General features: G+C 42.6%; 1 protein-coding gene across 1 annotated transcript; it reads right to left on the reverse strand.

Annotated features, from left to right (window-relative positions):
- Nucleotides 1–264: 264 nt before the first annotated feature.
- On the reverse strand, nucleotides 265–19,249 carry ddx23 (DEAD (Asp-Glu-Ala-Asp) box polypeptide 23). Its single transcript, XM_080734280.1, has 17 exons — nucleotides 19,179–19,249; nucleotides 17,713–17,870; nucleotides 14,586–14,708; nucleotides 14,357–14,447; nucleotides 13,125–13,190; nucleotides 11,208–11,346; nucleotides 10,818–10,951; nucleotides 9,992–10,104; nucleotides 9,156–9,299; nucleotides 8,402–8,627; nucleotides 7,499–7,644; nucleotides 6,484–6,661; nucleotides 5,133–5,375; nucleotides 3,972–4,123; nucleotides 3,678–3,786; nucleotides 3,112–3,286; nucleotides 265–2,194 (listed from the first exon to the last, which is right to left on the reverse strand). The coding sequence occupies exons 2-17, from the start codon at nucleotides 17,868–17,870 to the stop codon at nucleotides 1,971–1,973; spliced, it is 2,421 nt and encodes an 806-aa protein (XP_080590406.1). The 5' UTR covers nucleotides 19,179–19,249; the 3' UTR covers nucleotides 265–1,970.
- Between the last annotated feature and the right edge of the window lie 1,705 nt (nucleotides 19,250–20,954).

A 20,954-nucleotide genomic window follows, 5' to 3' on the forward strand; every position in this document is an offset into this window, starting at 1 on the left:
CTTGGGCTAAAAACGGCCCCACAAAACTATGGTTATGTGATGACAAGTGATGTCATCACTTTTCACAGTTTTGTTTGTATATTGTATCTGTCCTCATTATGTCCCAAACTGTTACTTTTCAGCAGGGGGGGGGGGGGCATATAACATAATTATTTATAACCAACATATTAACCAATAACCAATATTTGAGGTGCAATATTTGAACATACTGTACTTCCAAATCATGACTCAATTCAGTCATGGTGGCTGAGAACTTTAATCCATGCATGCGACCGTGATCACACAACAAACAGATGCAGAAATCAACCAGGTTTTGCTCAATAATTCGCACATTTAATACAAACGTTACGTCAGACAGAAACAAATGCTTTCCAATCTAACCAGAGTACACATCTCTGATTCAATGAAAAATAATGTCCGTCTCTGAAAAGACAAAGGTTTAAATGGTATTGGTCTCTTTTACACGATTCAAAACTGGCAGGAAACTCTGAACGAACAAAAGGAAAAGGAAAGGATCGCAAAATTCTACACATATTGGCTCGTTTCTTTTATTATTTTTTACATTTGCTCACTGCCTGCAGAAAATGACCTAAACTACAGCGAGTATATGACACCTGAATCAATAAAGGTTTATTGGATCTCATGTTTCTCATCTTCTCTTAAACTCTAAGTACAGTACTGTTGGGAAGAAACCCATCTCCATATTTTAACTTAGTTTTTTCATAAATCAACGCCCCTACTTGATCATGATACTATAGCGTCACACAAAAGCATCATAAGTACTTTTGAGCTTGTAGATCTGCTACTTTTGCCATTGTTTTATCTGAATCCTGAAAAGTACGTTTTAGACATGAGCTCGACGGAGACGATATAGTTAGTTTGAACTGAAACAGACAAAAGGATACATATAGTGTATAATGTGCACATCTCCAGCGTACCCTTCTCTTTAGAAAAGGCCAGGAAAGCAGAACTGGCCTGATTGCTACACAGGGCAGAAAATATGACATCCTGTGGAGTCGACAAGCAGGAAAAACCAGTGGTGTCACTGGCGTGTTCTAGGTTCTTTTTCGGAGGGTATCTATAGGATAAATATTTTCATCCATGCGCGAGGCATGCGCACAAGCGTGTATACAGTATACGCGAGCCAGTGTGCATGGCCACTGAATTAAATAACCTCTATCTCTAACATAATATATGTATGAACTACTTTGAAACTCCCATGGCCAGCGGTCCATATCACCTCAAAGGTCACACATAAGCCTTCACCTCAGACGCCACATATCACAAGAAAAGGGCTATTGAAGTCCACACGTGCCACTCCTGCGTATCAGATACGCTGCCTCAGATTGTATTTTTTCCATATTTCCTACTATGCACATTCAGCTGCATAGGCTGTTCTGGAGCATTGGCATGTGTAACCAATACTCCAGTTATTATAGTTCATACTTTTTCAATGTTTCAAAATCAATATTTATGAAGAATTAACTCAAAACTGCAAAATCAAGTTCTTTATTTTTCAGTTAAATAAAGTGCAAACCTTTGGTCATAGACATTCTTCAGGCATGTCTAAGACCGAAAGCTTGCACTTTATTTAACTGAAAAATAAAGAACTTGATTTTGCACAGTTTTGAGTGTGCGAAGACTCCCTTTAATGTTTCATCTTGCTCCGTTTTGGCTCCAGCACCTCACCTAGATCTATTGGTAGATGAGCAGTGGTCCTTTCACTTTAATATCAATATTTATAAAAAAGGAAATACACACAGACAACCACTTAAAACACTTTCACTCATACTTTGAACATTGTGTTTAATGTAGCGAAAAGAGCAGATCTACAAACTCACAATAGGGAATTAATTTACAAAAAAAGAAAAGAACGAAGTTGAAATATGGAGATACCTGGTCTCTGCCCCGAGTGCTCTGGGGTGCAACAGTAGGGGTAACAAAAGATTTTGGGTCCTTTCTCCAGAGTTCTAGGCGAAGATGGTCTCCTCGCGTCTCTTCTTGGTGAGGATGGTGCCAGGCTTATGCTGGGCATCGGGGTGGTTGGTGAGCTCTGGAGGACAGGTGGAGGCCGGGCTCTCCAGCATGGCCTGCTTCAGGTCGTAGAAGACCGACGCGTCCTCCTTGGTGAGGAAGGTGAGCGCCACGCCGCTCTTACCCGCGCGACCCGTACGGCCGATACGATGGATGTAGTCTGGGAAGAAGAAGCAGAGAACGAAAAAGGAACGTTAGCTGAATGAAAGGAGGCAAGGCACCGGAGCAACTCCGATGATCTGAGCCTTTTTATTTCATTTAGACATGGAATTATTTTATACTTTAGCTATTGAAAAATAGCAGATTTACAGGCTCGTAGCGCAGCACTCGATCTGCTATTTTTTGAAAATCTTTGGATATATATTTTTCAAAGCAAACTTTTGTAATAAAATTCTGGGGGGTCCCTGGAACAACATATTTTGAGATCTGCGGCCAAATACATGTAATTTTGGGGGTCCTTGACATTAAAAGGATTGAGAACCACTGATTTAGAAGAAGGATTTAGAAGACATTTATAGAATCGGGTCAAAATATTCAAAGACTTGCACAATTCTTTACAAAATAGCAGATCTACAAGCTCGCTGAGCTTCTATATCTATTTTTTTGTAGCTAAAGCATTGAATAATGGTTAAAGCAGTTCAAGTCTAACGCGACACAGTTGTGTTCCAGCTCTTAAAGGGTTCATATGGAACAGGGTCCAAGGAAAGAGCGACAACGTTTCCATGTCAGATGACAGCTTCGTCAGGTATATCATAAACAGATACAGGCTACGAGTAATGTATAAAAATATATATATATATCAATTAACTTTTAGATGGATACAAAATCTACACATGAACTGAACTTCAAAAACAGCTGATCTGCGAGTTCACTACAAGCTTGGCTATTTTCGGCGAATGTCACTGGCGAACAACAAAGTATAAATACGACTTTCACATCATTCATGGTAAATGTAAAAATAAAATAAAACAAAAAACAGTTTGAAATGACTGAAATGAAGTAGAAATGAGTGCAATATGTCTCTAAAACAACATGACAGAACATTAGAGTTGTTGAACTGTGAGACGTCCTCCTCACCTTCGATGTTCTTGGCCATGTCGTAGTTGAGCACCATGGAGACGTCGTGGATGTCGATACCTCTGCCGGCCACGTCCGTGGCCACCAGGATGTCCTTGGCTCCCGCCTTCAGGTTGGACAGAGCAAACTCTCTCTGTTCCTGGCCCTTGCCACCGTGCAACGTGCAAGCATTGTACTGGGAGAGGAAAGACAAGGGTTAGGGTTAAAAACTCTCACTCTATTCAGTAGCCTACTTACCGGGGACTGGACTGTGTTTAGTAGCCTAGACTCGCTGGAAATAAGCGCAACAAAAGTGTGCCTTATATAATAATCATCATTATTATTAGAATGTCCCAAAAACATTTTGTGCACGCTTTGTGTTGTGCACTTTACATTTAATTTGCCTTATTTAATTCTCGAATACATTTATTTCGCTAAATGAAATAACAAATAATGTCGCCCTATAGTCTTATTGTCCAATCTTAATGAGTAACACTGGTTTAAATTGTACCGCGTGTTTTCAGTATTCTGACAATGCTTGTTCGTTTGCAGATATCATAAAAACAATGGAGTTGTAAGTGACTCACTCCCATCTTCTCCAGGGACTTGGCCAGCACATCGCAGCCCTTCTTCTGGTTGACGAAGATGATGATGGGAGGCTCGAAGCCACGAGAAAGAACCTCGAGAAGCTTCTTCCTGCACAGGACAAAACATAAAACACACGTCAGCACTCTGTCAAAGTATGACCAAATGACCACAGAGTATTTAAAGTCATACAAGCTTGTAGTCTTTTTGTTATGCTGTTGTCTGTTAGAAAACTGTGATTCCCGGGAATTCAGTTCCAAGCAAAAACATTGTTCTCTCAGTTATCCAAGTCTCACCTCTTCTCTCCCTCGCCCATGAGCAGCACCTTCTGCTCCACCCTCTCGTGGGGTTTTCCAGCAGAGCCGATGTAGACCACGGCAGGACGTCTCAGGTAGCTCCTAGCCAGCCTCTCCACAGCCGCAGGCATGGTGGCTGTGAACATGACCGTCTGCAGGGAGGAGGAGGACACACAGTTAGGACAACAGTAAAAGCCTGGGTTTCCGAGGCTAGGACAACAGAGGCATGGTGGCTGTGAACATGACAGTCTGCAGGGAGAAGGAGGACAACACACAGTTAGGACAACAGAGGCATGGTGGCTGTGAACATGACCGTCTGCAGGGAGGAGGAGGACAACACACAGTTAGGACAACAGTAAAAGCCTGGGTTTCCGAAGCTAGGACAACAGACGCATGGTGGACAGAGGTGGGACAAAAGGTTAAGACTTAAGACTACACCAAATATCGACACCAAAAACATCTGATCGACAACTTGTAGATACAATTTCACAGTTATAGTTAACCAACATGAACCCTGCTGTCCCTACTCCCTATTCTGGGGTAAACATTTGGTGAAGTGGTACTGCATGAAGATAATACATTTATCCTCCGTCTAAACTGACTTTCTGTACTAGCTCAGCAGTCAAAATGTCAGCAACCTGGGTTTGAATCCTGGACAGCACATTCAAGTTGCGAATTGCAGTCATAAGTCATAATTAACCATCCCCAACCTTCCCTTAAAACATGTAGCTTGCGGGCTTACTTCAAAACTGCCCTGAAAACTCACCTTTCAGGAGGCCAGAGGCGGAGGTAGTTATCACTTCTCCCCATAGACAGGCGAGAAGTGAGCACCCCCCCCCCCCCCTTGTCTCCCCTACCCTGTACATATATTGTTTTTATAACTGTGATGATATTTGATTTTCTTTTTCTTTGCTATTTGTTATATCCATGAGTTGAATACCAAGACTTCCGATGTAAAATAGACCGTAAAGGACTTATTTGGAATGCTCCTTTTAGGCAGAGTGTTTTAACTGTACTTGTACTGTACTACATTCTTTTAATGTATTGACTATACTTGTTCTGTTCTCCACTTTTGTCTAATAAAATACTCAATCAATCAATCAATCCCCATCTCGACAAAAAAACAAAAACATTGTACAAACAAACAAAAGTAAAACACACTTGTCTGTATTTGTGTTTCCCGGACTCAAAGTTCATCATCATCTTCTCGGGGTCCTCGGCCTCGTCGGTGTCAGGCTTCTGGTTGGTGACGGGGATGTACTCCAGGATCTTCTGCACGTCGGGCTCAAAGCCCATGTCTATCATGCGGTCAGCCTCGTCCAGGACCACGTATGTGCAGCGGCCCAGCACCAGGTAGCGGTTCTCCAGCACGTCTATCAGACGACCCGGGGTGGCGATCACGATCTGTTGTTGTCACAAAGAGAGAGGAAACAGTAGGTTAGCCTTTAAACTAGGGCTATCAGACGGGATCACCTTGTTAAAGAGAAAACCTGATCTACAAGCTTACAACGTGGCACTAAGTTGTAAGATCTCTTGTAGATCTCTTTTTTTCCGTTCTTTTTTCTTTTTTTAGATACAGTCAATCTTATTGTTTAGAAAAACAATTATGGTTACCTCAAATAATAGTGATTAGGTGATTATTGAGTAATAATTGTGACAGGCCTACTTAAAGGAGTAGTTCACCCACAAAATGACTTTTTTCTATTGATTACTCAAGCATTGGAGACTTGAGTTCAATAATATTTGTTTGTATTTGTCACATTCCTAAGACAAAACTTTGATTACAACCACAGCCTTTAAGATTGTCTGTGTTTTAATCAGCTTAACCTTAACACAACTCGTGCCTCTTAATCTGAAGGTTGCTTGTTGCCTTGGTGCCGCGCCGCTTCCTCCGTCGGCCGCCGCTATTATTTTGAAGGGCTGGAAGGGGGTTGTTTTTGTTTTTTTGGATTATCACTTGACGGCAACGATTACGTCATCTAGTCACATGACAGTGTGAGCCGAGAAGAGAAACATGGCTGCGCCCTGCCGTGTGTATTGTTTACATCAGATCTGGTGCAAAATGGCTCAAAATGGCTCTTTTGGATTAAATGAAGTTTCTTTATGGGCCTCTCCATTGACTTAACATGGAGGAGCTTCACTTCGCGTGCACGCCCAACGTGCGTTTTAAACAAATCGCGGACATTACCGATGCGGCCGCGACCGGAGCGACATTATGTAAGTATTAATACATTTACTGTAAATACAGTAAGATTGACGGTGAGCGCTGTCAACGGCGTCATGTAGTCACCGATTTGAATGACGGTGAGGATCGTCTACAGCAGCAGAACAGTTAAGTGTGGCTCAGTAATGCGAGAACAGACTATATGGATTTTAGAACATAATTACTCACATTTTTGCTATTAGTGACCAAAAATTCTAAATTCATAATTTTCAATAACTGATAGTTCTAGTATAGAGAAACTGGGCCTAGCAAGAAAGCAGAAACCCTGTGGTGTTCTGGGTCTCTCACCTCACAGCCCATCCTGAGACGGAAGCCCTGGTCCTCCCTGGAGATTCCTCCGATCACGGCCACGGTGCGGATGCCCAGAGGTTTACCGAACTTTAAGGTCTCCTCTTCAATCTGCTGGGCCAGCTCACGAGTAGGAGCCAGGATGACAGCGTAGGGACCCTGGTCCGAGTCTTCAATCCTGCACAGACACATAAAAACACGGATATTAAGCATCACTATTGGTTGTACTAGTGATATTGTACTAACATACTGTACTACCATACAGATTGGATGAAATGAAACTGTATTCATTCAAATAAGTTCTCACATGTCGTGAGCTGCTATTTGTGAAGATGTTATGACACTATTTTATTTTGTTATGCTGAAGGTTTTCACATAATGACATGCACAAAATAGGGACGCCAAGGTCTAAAGCAGGGGTCTTCAACGTTTTCAGGTCGCGGACCCCCAAACTAATTGGGAGATGGGGCAGGGACCCCCTACCACCTCGTAGGGTGGGGGGTGGGGGGGCGGGGGGCGGGGCTACGACATATTTTTTATTTTAAACATGTACAAGTTACAGCGAGCAGGGTGGGCCGTACCACTACCATTTCTAAACATACTACTTATTAACTGAGAACCAATGTCAATGTCAACAATCTGTCAATTGCATAGTAATCATGTATTCAAGCTATTCAAAATGGATAGAACCATGATTTATTTTTTAACATAAATGTGAAAAATGAAAAAAAAAGAAAAAAAAACATTTTTTGAAATCTTTTTTTTTTTTTTTTTTTTAAGCAATAATTTCGCGGACCCCCTGCAGTACCTCCGCGGACCCCCTAGGGGTCGCGGACCCCCTGTTGGAGACCCCTGGTCTAAAGTGATTAAGAACAAGATAAAAGCCATGCCACAGAATATCATACAGTACATTAGGCCAGGATGGTGTCACTGTACCTGTCAGACTTGGGCAGGGTGGTGATCCATACCAGCAGAATATCATACAGTACATTAGGCCAGGATGGTGTCACTGTACCTGTCAGACTTGGGCAGGGTGGTGATCCATACCAGCAGAGGAATGAGGAAGGCTGCTGTTTTACCACTGCCCGTCTCGGCCACGCCGATGATGTCACGGTTCTGTAAGCCAATGGGGATGGCCTGTCTCTGGATAGGCGTGGGATCCTGGATAAGAAAAACAAAACACAGTGAAATATTTAATTCAATTCACCCTCAAAACGCAGGAAACATTTACATTGACCAAGGAGACTTCACACTACCCGAGACCTCGGCAGCTAATGTGCCTCCTTCAATAAGCGCAGTGTCTGGTTGCTGTCGGGCAGAAACCTCTTACCTCCGGTTTTAGAGGTTTCCACTCGACAGAGAGATGTTATCATTAACACAACCTGTGCCAAACTCGTTCAGTAACGAGTTAAGGGCGCAGGGGGGTGCTGTGCCAACTCTTTCTTACCTTGTCGACAGACGAGGTAAGTTTACCATGGTTACCAGGTAAACAAACGCTTGCTGCGGGTGCTGGTGAAAGACGCTGGTGCGTACGCCATGATGCAATGCGCATGGAAGCAAAACGGAGAGTCCATGCTCCATTGACTCCTATTCTATGCGGATGCATAAAAATGGCTGCATCTCTGAATAAGGTGCAAATCATACTCCGAAAAGGCTGAGGGCCGCTCTTTTTCAGGTCGACACTCATCCGTGATGGTAAGCCCCGGTTAAGATTTTAGTTTCGCGACCGAATGCAAACAAACCGAAAATAAATCGTAAGTGAATATCGGCACTCTACAGCACATAGAATTTTCCAAACAATGGCAGCCCATGTGTTAACGTGACACAAATTGCCTTGTATGACATGAATAGTGAATCATTTGCTTTACATCATGTAAATGTTGATTGACATTTCAACCGTTTTCTTGGGGAGGCCCACCTTGTAGCCACACTTGTCGATGACCTCCACGATGTGCGCGGGCAGGTTGTACTCCTTCCAGTTGCGGATGGGGTTGGGGATCTTGCCTCCCTTGGTGGTGATGCTGTAGTCCTCCCTGAAGATACGCCAGTCCCTGTCCGTCATCTCGTCCAGCTTCTTCTGGGACCAGTGGCGGTCGTCCCAGCGCTGCTTGGCCTCCTTCTTACGAACCTTCTTCAGGTGCCGTCTGTGGTGGGGCACAGAGGAGGGCAGAGGGGTCAGAGGGCCATCAAACAACAGCTGAATAATAGGATTGTTTTCGTAAAACATTTATCATCGTCAATTCGTGAACCTTTTTTTGTGCTTTTGTATTTCAATTGTTTTAACCCGTTTAGAACTGGAAAGCCTGTACGTTGTGATACCTTTCAATTCTGGAAAGCATCTGCACGTCCTTTTAGATGTTGGTATGTATACAGCAACAAGATTATTTCTTATATATTCTTTTTAATAATAAATTGAAGATTTTCAGAAAAACTTAGGTTAGGTATTAGAAGGCCTTTTTAAAGTCGGCCTCAGGTTTATTTTAAATGTATCTTTATTTAATGTACTGAAGTCTGTACCTCAGCACCGGACGAGGGTTCTCCCTCATTTTCGTACGTTTTAAATAAATAAATTGTGAAAGATTATTAAAACGGATGGGATTAAAAATTCTAAAATGTATTAAATCTGCAGACAGATGTTGTGGTTCAGCGGTTGAACGGCGAGCATCACTCACTCCTCCTGCTCCTTCTCCTCCAGCGTGCGTCTCTTCTCCATCAGGTCGCCGTAGAAATGGGACTGTTCCCTCTTCTGCTGCTTAAGGTCGATGCCGGCGATGAAACCTCTGCCGTACAGCTGCACAGAGTGCTTCTCTTTGTAACTGAGAAACAACAGACCAGACATACTGTATGGTTATACACTGTTAGTGTTACAGCTGCACAGAGTGCTTCTCTTTGTAACTGAGAGAGAACAGACCAGACATATGGTACTGTAATATGCTGCTAGTGTTTAATGATCCAGACACTAGGTGTCACTGTTTTAATTAAACTACTACATGTTCTGTTAACTCACATATGCTCGTCACGATCATTACATTTTAGTTGATGATTTACTGTCTTACAAAAAATGGTAATTAATGATACGATTGTATTTTTGACATTGAACATTGATTGGAACATCATAAAAATATATTATTTCTGTTCGTCTTTTAGGCTTTTTAAACCCATAATAGGCCATTGTATAGTTTTGGAATATGTTTGGACAATTTTCAACAGATGAATTTATTCTGATTTTGAAACAATTGTGCAAAAATAATAGTGAATATCTCAAATGATTGGGATCATGTGATTGTGACATGACTAGGTCTTAATTACACCAATATGTCGTCTCTGTTGGGTGGAAACCTCATATTGTTCAGAACTATGACTTTTCAGGATTCAAATACAAAATACGGCAAAAGATGCAGATCTACAAGCTCGAAACAGGTCGCTTGTGGATCTGCTACTTTTGTGTGACGCCGTAGTATGGAGATCAGAGGTTTCTGCCCGACAACGATACGTTCCGTTGACTCACATGGGGTTGTAGTCTATGGACGTGTCTTCTGAAGCGTCCCACTCGAAGACGAACTTCCTATCGTTGAGGTGACGTGTTCGCCTGCGCTTCTTCATGCCTCCCAGGTAGCGCTCCTGAAAAGACCATTCATTTTGTACACACACAGAAACATCACGTCAAGCTGATTCTCAAGTAAGAAAAGACCAGGCCAGTGAGATCGAATGTACTGTAGTAACATCAGCTGTTATTAAAGCTACAAATAATTTTAACCCATTTAGGCCGGGAATACATTATTATACATTACTTGGTTTAACTATTAAAAAATAGCAGATATACAAGCTCACAGCGAGCTTGTACATCTGCTATTTTTGAAAAATCGTGAAAATGTGTGCAAGTCTTTGACCCGATTCTATAAGTGTCTTCTAAATCCTTCTAAGGTTTCTGAAAAACACATGTTTTTATGTCGGTGGTTCTCAAACTTTTTCATGTCAAGGACCCCCAAAATGATATGTATTTGGCCACGGATCCCCATCTCAAAATATTTAGTTCCAGGGACCCCCAGAAGCAAAATTTTAGTTACAAATTAAAAAATACATATATTCAAAGGATTTGCACAAATTTTCACAACTTTTCTAAAATAGCAAATCTACTAGATCGCAGCGCGGCACTTGGTGCCGCACTGTGAGCTTGTATATCTGCTATTTTTCAATAGCTAAAGTATTAAATAATTCTAGGTCGTGTATTAATGCAATATTAACTGGTGTATCTTCAGTAGAAATGACGCACTCTGTACAAGACTGCATTTGGCCAATCATAAACAGCATGGTCTCCTTATCTCCGTACTGACCTTGATGGCTACGAGTTCTTTGCTCTTATCTTTCTCCTCTCTGATCTTCTGTCTTCCGTCGTCTTCTTCATTTCCGTTGTTCTCCCGCTCCATCCTCTCTCTCCGCTCTCGCCGGTCCCTCTCCTGGGGGTCCTCTGTGTCACACACATCACCACTGTCAGCTTAACTTTATACCACAGCTAGGGTTGTTAAGTATACATTAATTCTTCTTTGTGTCTGACACTGACATCACAATTTACTCACAACTCTGAGTTTGTAGATTTGCTATTTTCTGTACTATTAACTATCAATTAGTTGGATTAACTTTTTCTGGGCCCCTATAGCCATAGCTGAACTAGCCACCGGATGGCGCTCACAGACACTTCTATAAGCCAGGTTCTTACAACACACCCATCATTTTCCTTCCAGTTTCCTGGAACATCCTCCTCTTCTTCCTCTCATCTTCAATGAACTTCTTCCTCTCCTCCGTCTGCAGTTCCCTCCGTTTCAGAGCCTCCGCCTCCCGCTCTGCCTTGGACAGGAACTTGGGCTGAGGAGGACAGAACAAGAGTTAATGCTGACACTGCATGGTACTGACTCCTCTCAACTCCACCTGTTGGGGGTTTCCCACTGGGAAAAGTGGTTAAGGGAAACACACACCGGACGAGGAGGCAGCGCGGACACGGCGCGTCAAAACATACGCCTCCATTTTTTTTCAATGAACTAACCCACACCGGCGGCATCAGACGCACGCAGGCACGGGTCTGCCGCCTCGCCTGCTGTGCCGATACGGGTCTCACTCTTTTGCAGGTCTTTCAGTCTGGCGGACAGGGTTTTGAGGTTGTCATTTCCGTGAGGTTAGGGTTAGGTATAGTGTTTGTGAGGTTAGGGTTAGGTTTAGGCATAGTGAAGTTAAGTTAAAGTGAAGCTAAATGCTCACGTTTAGACAGAATAAACAAAAAAAACGTTGGTGTCAACGAGCGGCACTTATGCGCGTCAATACTGCAACACAGCAGCCCGCGTCCGGTGTGTGTGTTCCCCTTTAGTGTGTTCGCCCTGCGATTGGGAGGTTGGGGTTCGATTCCCCAGCCGGGTCATACCAAAGACTTTAAAGTGGGACCCAATGCCCTCCTGCTTGGCACTCAGCATCAAGGGTTGGATTGGGTGTAAATCCCTGTGACATACTAACGTCATATCCAGGTGATGCTGGATCACGCACAGAAAGTAGGAGACAGACTCCTGCCCTATGAGCCACATGGCTCTGCAAGGCTTGCTTTTACTTTACTGCATGGTACTGGCTCAACTCGCCTTCTTTGGTTTTCCATTGGGAAAAGGTTATCATTTTTTTGGAGCTGTGTGGAACACAAGCTCCCTATACGTGGCCGTGTGTGTGGGTCTGTCTGTGTGTGTGTGTGTGTCTGTCTGTATGTAGCATGACTTCGGCGCGTAACTAGTGCCGCACCATTTACGCCACTTGCGCAATATATACATCAAAATGTGCGGCTCGGCCGGGAATGCTGTTCTATTACCTTTCGTTCCGATCCGCCTTACCATGCCGACATAATCGGCAAAAAACGACGCTTAATTGTCCCCATTGACTTATAATGGGACAATGCAAGAAATCACTTTCAAGTATTTTTCTCTCGTAAACCATAGGAGCTACAGTTTCAAACCTCGGAGAGGAGATTCATAATGATTTTAAGAATGAATCGAAAAATAATTACATCACTCGGCCTCATGGTGGCGCTATAACGGCCCACTTTACGTTTTGCCCCGTAACTCTTGAACCGTAGATAGGAAAATTAAAATTATTTTTTCCCTGGATTCGCATCTCCCCATATAGGCCACGCCCATTTGCGCCAGGATAGATTTTCCGCCATCTTGAATTTTCTCCAAAACACACTTTTTGCTCCTTTTCCTACATATTTTCGTCAAATGTCACAAAAATCGGTACACATGATCCTGGGTGACCAGAGAGGTGCTGTTGAGTCTAGCCTGCCCTGAGCATCAACTGCAATACACACACACACACACACACACACACACACACACACACACACACACACACACACACACACACAGCTCCACTTCACACGGGTGTGATTTTTTTTTTATCGTCTACGTTGAGGTTCAAAGTGAGCCGAGGCAATAACAACATATGAGGTGAAAACACAGACTACTGATTGGTCAGAGATAATCGGCACTAGTGTCATCGTTTCTCGACGAACGCCCCCATGCTGCATAGAAACGAAGCGAGTTGAGCCAAGTTGGAAAAGCGCCATTAGACACTGGTTTCATTAGAGACTGGTGTGTTTTCTCTCCTCTCACCTTGGCCTCTGCCTCCTCCTCTGCCTTCTTCTTGGCTAGAAGCTCTTCCAGAGACAGCGGTTGGAACTGGAACAGAGCCAAACAGAAAACCACACAAGACTCTAAATATCATCTGCAGGAACAGTTATGGATTATATAAAGACCAGTAAGACTCCCTAATCGGGAGATAAGCGACCGTAGGTCACTTATCTCCACAAATAGGGCAAAAATGTGTTTTTCCAAAAACTTCCTGATCCATGTTGATGACATGAGTGTAGACATACTGTGTAGTGATTTTCGTGATTTTAGGGCAAAAACTGTAGGAGCAGTGGCCAAAAATGTGTTTTAAAAATCGGCCTGTAGGTGGCGCTAGAAGAGGGCCATGTGAGAAATGAGGGGTGGGGTGTCCGCGTTGCCTTGGCGGACGAATAGGTACCGGCCCCGGCTCTCCCGGACGCTCCTAGTCCGAGTTACGGCATTTTATGTGAGCTGCAGTGGCAGGGGGTCCTCCACTGGGGGCGCCACCACTTTTGCATCCGTTCTGGAGCACCAGGAGTGGGTGGTCCCCGGGAATTCCCCGTGAGCAGCCCCGTTGGGGTGGTCAGTTGGTAATTTTTGCACATGTGCTCATTTTTTACACTTGGGGGTCCCCGAGGGAGCTGGGGGTCCCTGGAGCTCTGGGGGTCCTTGGAGGTTGTAGTTTGGCAGGTAAGGAGTGTGTGTGCAAAAGGGGGCATGGATCGGGGCAACGGTTGCGGAGATATGAGCAGGGCAAAAGTGTGACGTGAGTCACGGAGGGAACTTTTTTTACACCAGGGGGTCCCCCAGGGACTTGGGGGTCCCTGGAGCTCCGGGGGTCCTTGGAGGTTGTAGTTTGGCAGGCAAGGAGTGTGTGTGCAAAAGCTGGCATGGATCGGGGCAACGGTTGCCGAGATATGAGCAGGGCAAAACGTGTGTGACGGACGGACGGACGGACAGACGGACACCTGGTGGAGCTTTCTGTAGTAAGTGCGACCTACGGTCGCAATAATACCTCTTTATTGATCCCGCTAGGGAAAATACAATGCCAAAGACAGTACAGCAGAAATACAAGAACACGGTACTATATTTACAGCATGATGGAAAGACATCACAGTCAAAGCAACACCAAAAGTAGGTTGGCAAAAAATATATATATATATATATATATATATATATATATAAATAAGATATGCCATATACAATATACAATTTAGTTGAAGCCTAAATCCTACCTTCTCTTTCTTCTTCTTCTCCTCTTCATCCTCCTCTGCCTTTATGTTCTTCTCTCTCTTTATCCTGTCCTTTGATCTAGGTGATGTGCTTCTGTAAAGACCAAGGGACAGACTTTGTATTCAAGACACAATAACCTCAAAGAAAACAACAGTACAACACACATTCATAAACAGTGTTACAAACAAGCCGATGAATCCCAATCCCACTAATGCGGTCCAGGGTACGTACCTTGACTTCCTCCCCCGATCCTTATCCCTCCGGTGGCCGACGTCCTTATCTCTACGCCCCCGGTCTCTGCCCTTGTCCCGGTCTCCTCCTGCACGGTTCTTGTCGTCTCTGTCTCGCCGATCTCTGCCAGGAAGAGAAGGAACAAAATGTATTTCTCTCTACTGTGGTTTTGTTATCTGTTGGTAAAATGGAGAATCTAGAAATAATGCCATTTTTAACCCATGGAGTGCCGCGCTGCGAGCATGTAGATCTGTGATTTTTGAATATATATTCTTTTAAAGCGACAATTTTTAACTCAAATCTTTGATCCCTGATTTGATTTTTCTGGTCTTGATGGGTTAAAAGAAAGGTATTTGAACATCAGAAAAGACAAATGGACTCTTGATAGCGGAACAATCGACACAATCTCACTGCCAACAAAGTGGAATCATCAAAGTAGTAGTAACAGCTAGTCTGGTTGAATTTTAAATATGAAACAAACAAATCTCCTTGCAAGAACTTTAACACCCATGTCGCCAAACTCGTTCAGGGACGAGTTAAGGCCACTAGGTGTCCCCCTGCCACAGGAAGTTATCTCGTTCACGGACGAGGCAACAAACAGTTAACTTTTTGAGACTGCAGCTGCCCTCTGCATGATCTGAATCCATTACGTCACCCAGCCAGTGAAGGCAGCCCCTCTGGCTCTCCCCTCACGGAAGGACTTAACATGGCTTTAGATTCTACTTGGAAACATAAGAACGGCTTTATCTAAGAATGAGATGAAAACAGCCCCATGGAAGTAGAGAGCTGATTGTTTTCACGGCGACACTTTACCGCGATTTTACCGCGATTTTTGGATTTTAGTTTCGCGAGCGTTTGTAAACAAATGGATTATCCTCCTCAATCTTCTCTGGACACGCACGTGCACACGCACGAAGCTTGCGGGGCCCGTCAAAACAAAGCGTAAGTCAATGGTGGCAGCAGCAACAGCTATAAATGTTATAAACCTTAGCAGCCCATGTGTTAATAGACCTTCTTCAGGCATCTGAATAAGCAGCAGATATCAAATATGCATCAACTTTTAATGTTTTCATAAATGAAGGTCCTACTTCATCATACAAGAGTGTTGCATAAAAGTAACGTATCTACAAGCTTGTAGATCAGCTATTATCACATTTATTTTTAATTCTTCTGATAATAAAAAAAAATGAATGGTTTTGGACAAAAACTATTTACTAAAGCCTTACTAAAGCATGTGTAACTGTGTATGTATGCATGAGGTTGTTATTATTTACTAGCCCTTACCCGTTCAAAGATATGAGCTCCGAAATGATGTGCAGTGTGTGGGTTATGGGATGTGCACTGTGCACACAGTATATGAGGGATGGAAAGTAACTTTAACTGGTGCTTGCATGATAATATGTAGGAGCATCAATGTAAGAAATACCCGTTTCGTTTAATGGCTACAGAGATACTGTGTACCGATCTGCATGATTTTTGGACAACATCTGTAACAGGGCCAGACACCCCCACCCCACCCCGTCCGCCCACACACCCACACACAGAGAGCTGGTTAAACATGTTGCCTCATGCTAGATGCAGAATAGATATGCCTCATGCTAGATGCAGAATAGATATAGATACACCATAAAATGCTAATATACAGCATATGATTTGTGAAAGTGACAAACAGGCTTCACAGTTATGTCAGGTGTGTTCATATGCTAATGGTGATGCGATTTCAGATCAATTCACCGTTTGTCAGCCTTCTGATTGGTCCCTGAGACTCCCTGACTGGCCAACCAGAAAAAACCATTCACTTTTTGCTATCGGGGGTGGAGTTTGTGCAGTGGAGAATGTTGTTTCAGGCTTTCAGCAACTGTCCGCACTGCGGAGCACGACCTTCGTCCAGTACGGCCGCGGCAGTACGGCGCGATCTCGCTCATCATAATGAATAAGCTTCAACAAACTAGTTCACATGGACCTTATCAATGGTCTAAGAGTCACGATTGGGTACATATATTTTAAATGGGCAGAATTACGAAAAGCCAGCCTATTATGTGAGGAGAACTATAATCTGTCTGTCCTCTGCCTACCCAAGATGCAATGCGCTTTCTCTTTCTATTTCTATTCTCTCTCTGATCCAGAGGATTAAACTAATTAAAACATATATTTTCGGGGGAAAACTACTGTTTTGCTATGTAATTACTGTACCTTTTTCTTCCCTTTTTATTAACTCTTACAGTGCCAATCCCGAACTAGTTCGGCTTTCGGGACCGGGGCCAGAGTGCCGATCCCGAACTAGTTCGGCTTTAAAAAAAAAGCTGTCATCTGTTTACACTCCAATGCAATCCAGGATCTTTAGAGCTAATTTTCCCTGTTTTTTCCTCACATGCATGAGGTGTGCAAGGTTTAATCATGGCTAAATTGCCGAAAATAGGGCTTCTAAAATGCTTGGTAGCCAATAGCTAACTTCATCCTCTTCCTGTACATGCACAAAGGAAAGTGTTCAGGGAAGTCATGGCTGCAGGGCTTTTGCATATACCAGCACTGTCTAAGTAGAATTCTCTGGTCATTGGGCGCCCTCTAGTGGTGAAAAGGTGGCACTCAAAGAGTTAATATCACGTAGATGTGTTTTTTTTGGTACTTTATATAGCTGTAATGAGGCTATGAAGAAAAAAAAAAATCCCATCCACTTCCACTATAAAAGAATCTGCAAAGGTGATTCTGTCCCACTGGGATTAAACAAATTAAAACATATATTTTCGGGTAAACCCCCTGTTTTGCAATGTAACTACTGTACCTTTGTCTTCCCTTTTTATTAATATCACCTAGATGTTTTTCCTTTGGTACTTTATATAGCTGTAATGAGGCTATGAAAAAATAAAAAAAATCCCATTCACTGCCACTATAAAAACAATCTGCCCAGGGTCAAATGTCCCATCATAGTAACAGGGCAGAATGGGGCGGGATTTGCAAAAGGGAGAATTGCTCCAGCAACTGAGGAGAAACGCTGTGACAGACACTCACTCAGACAGACAGACAGACAGACAGACAGACAGACAGACACTCACTCAGACAGACAGACATTCGGAAAATTATTTGATGTATGTATGTATGTATGTATGTATGTATGTATGAGGTGTACCTCTCAGCTTGATTGATTGTTGGAGATTTGGAGCGGCGTTCACGTGATCGATGGCGTTTCCGCTCAGCTCGTTCTCGTGAATGACTGCGTTTCCTTTCTCTGTCCTTGCTTACCGACGCTTCGGCAGCATCCTTCTTGTCAGCGGTATCACCTGCCATCTGTACACACACACACACACACACACACACACACACACACACACACACACACACACACACACACACATTGAGACCTAGTTGTATTTATTCCATCCTTCCTGTATAATCCTACTACTTCTCTCGGCAGCCCAAGCCAGTGTGGTCCTCAAAAACGGGTCCAAAGCTAAGGACCCCTAGGAGTCCTTGACGGGCTTCAAGGTGGTCTCCAGCAAATGAGGACAGTTTAATTACACAGGCTAGAAGTTGGCCCAGGGACATAAGAATGACTACCGGACCGGTTCAGATGATAGGTTTCACTGAAACTGATACGATATCTACTGCATAGTACTGTGTTCTATCCGTCTGTCATTCAATGTTACATGAGATACATTAAGGTTTCCTGTGTAAATAAGCCAAAAAGCTTACTAGGATTTCCTTTTAGTTGTCCTTGTACCAGTGAACTGTGCTGTCTTTAAACTGTACCTTTTCCTTCTAATAAAGTCTTCAATCAATCAATCAAAACTGTAATCCCCCCAACTACATTAAAATGCTACATTATAGCTAATAATCTAAACAGAAATCTGGCCAAATCTGTTCAAATTAGCGATTGCGGGTCGAAAATGTTTGAGAACCACTGGCCCAAATCAACTTAAACCTAAAAAGTATGCATCATTCATGTGTAGCGTTTATGTTATCCCAACAACATTAATATCTGAAACGCATTCATCTTCAAGGAAGGGGGGGGGGGGGACTAGAACTTATTACACTGCAGTAAATAGTAAATGTTTTACAGAAGACATCCACATCCAAACACTACTGATCACATCAGAACAATGGGATTTACGAGTGCTCTGAATGTATAGCACTTTGCTTTCAACACTGTTGTTTTAAATGTGCTCACTGCTCTGTAAATAAAGTGGATTGGATTGATATGAAAAATCTGTGAACGTTCAGGACAAGTTCGTGATGATCATGTTATGATGTGTGCTGTGTGCACCTTGACATGATGGGACTTGGCATTATGCAAACCATGTTTAGAAGAGGTAACAGGTCATATTATGAGGAGTAATTAACGTGGGTTAACTAATCATTAATTACACCAAGTGCATTATTGGGAAAACATTTAATTTAGATAAACGGCCTCATTCAAGAGCTTCAAGGAAACGTCAACATGTTAAAGTTAGCTAACACTAGCTAGCATCAACAATAGCTAATAATGGCTATAAACCACACCACACTGACATTACTATTCATATAGAACTATAGTTGATAAGAGGGTTACTTTACGAGTGTGGCTGCATTTTAAATACTATATGAATGAATGCTAACCTTTACAGTTATTTTGAATCCCAAACTTGCGATTCCACTTCGTTTTTCATGGAGACGCCATATTTTCCCCGCATGCGTTGAAACAATATAATATTTGGGAATTGTAGTTCATAGCCGTCCATTCAGTGGAGTCTAGGCAGAGTTTAAACTACATTTCCCGGAAGGCGTGCACCTGTTTTCTCAGGACCCCGATTGTTTAGGTGTACATGGCACCTATAATGCCTGTCCAAAAATCATTTTCTGAACTTTTTTTACTAGACAGCATTATGGGCTCAAGTGCAATGAATTATAAGTGTTTATATTAATTAAATTACGTTTTATGTGTGTGTGTGTGTGTGTGTGTGTGTGTGTGTGTGTGTGTGTGTGTGTGTGTGTGTGTGTGTGTGTGTGTGTGTGTGTGTGTGTGTGTGTGTGTGTGTCAGTAGGCTATATATCAGTCATTTTTTTAATACTCAGTAGGCCTACTACTACTAACGATAACATACTATATTATGTGAAAAATGCATTATAGGTGAATAATTAAATGAAGACTGTATTGGATTTGTATTATGGTTTATTTCAAACAGACTGGTTTAAATAAATTCATAGGCAGAAACAACATCTTCATATTCACATATTCATATTTTTACATTTTTAATGCCATGGTTAATTTGTCATAACTACAGTCAGTGTCAGAGCAAAACATGGCAATCTACAAGGTCACAACGCATCACAATGTCTTGTGAGCTTTTAGATCTCCTTAAAGTTAAAGTTGTTTTTTTATTATTATTATTTTATTATATATAATGAACCTATGAAAAGTATTAAAGTGATCCCTGACTAATACGACAAATATGCCTTAATGCATTATAATTGTCCTCTATAATTACAATGTAAAGTTAAAAACACCTTAAATATTTTATTTCTTCTAGAAATAGCTAATCTTTCACTCAATAGGGGAAATGCCTGTCGCAAGTTGATGATGTCATAAATGTAATTTGTGATCTATCCCTATGGAATTTATGGAATGCATGTGAAAATAAAAACAAACGTAATACTTCCTATGGTTAATATGAGCATCAAATCAATATTTCAAATGTGTTTGTGGTTTATTTTGCACATGCATGCCATAAATTAGACCACACATAACATTTATGACATCATCAACTTGCAACAGGCATTTCCCCTATTGACTGAAAGATTAGCTATTTCTAGAAGAAATAAAATATTTGAGATGTTTTAAATTTTACATTGTAGTTATAGAGGACAATTATAATGTACTAGAAGCTCGGCCGCCCGAAGCGTCTAGTCGGCGCCCTGGCCAACTCGGGAACAATGTAAATAGGGGATGAATGCCCCGCCCTTTAATGCAAACCCCATTATACCTGTTGTCATAGGATCTGTTTTGACCATCTGTTTGCGTGTGTCCATTTTTGCCCATGGCTTGTGAGATGCGTCGATAATCTCCGCCGCCCTTCGGGCGGCCGAGCGTCTAGTCGGCGCCCTGGCCAACTCGGGAACAATGTAAATAGGGGATGAATGCCCCGCCCTTTAATGCAAACCCCATTATACCTGTTGTCATAGGATCTGTTTTGACCATCTGTTTGCGTGTGTCCATTTATGCCCATTGTGAGATGCGTCGGTTATCTCCATATATAGAGATTCAACACGTGCAAAGTACAGGAGTGATGTCAGAATGAGTCAGCAGAAGTGATGTCAGAATGCCCATATGGCCATATATGGAGATCTCTGTATCTGTGTCCCCTTTATGCCCATATACGGAGATTGCGTCCATTT

The sequence above is a fragment of the Nannobrachium achirus genome (genome assembly GCF_963921795.1).
Source record: "Nannobrachium achirus genome assembly, chromosome: 9".
NCBI lineage: Eukaryota > Metazoa > Chordata > Actinopteri > Myctophiformes > Myctophidae > Nannobrachium > Nannobrachium achirus.

Excerpts from the sequence above, each read along its gene's own strand:
- ddx23 (XM_080734280.1), bottom strand. The coding sequence starts at position 17,870 with ATGGCAGGTGATACCGCTGACAAGAAGGATGCTGCCGAAGCGTCGGTA. Across the intron at positions 14,709-17,712 it reads ACAATCAATCAAGCTGAGAG|AGATCGGCGAGACAGAGACG; the intron begins GTACACCTCATA and ends TCTTCCTGGCAG. Across the intron at positions 6,662-7,498 it reads ACCCTGCCCAAGTCTGACAG|GATTGAAGACTCGGACCAGG; the intron begins GTACAGTGACAC and ends GTGTCTGTGCAG.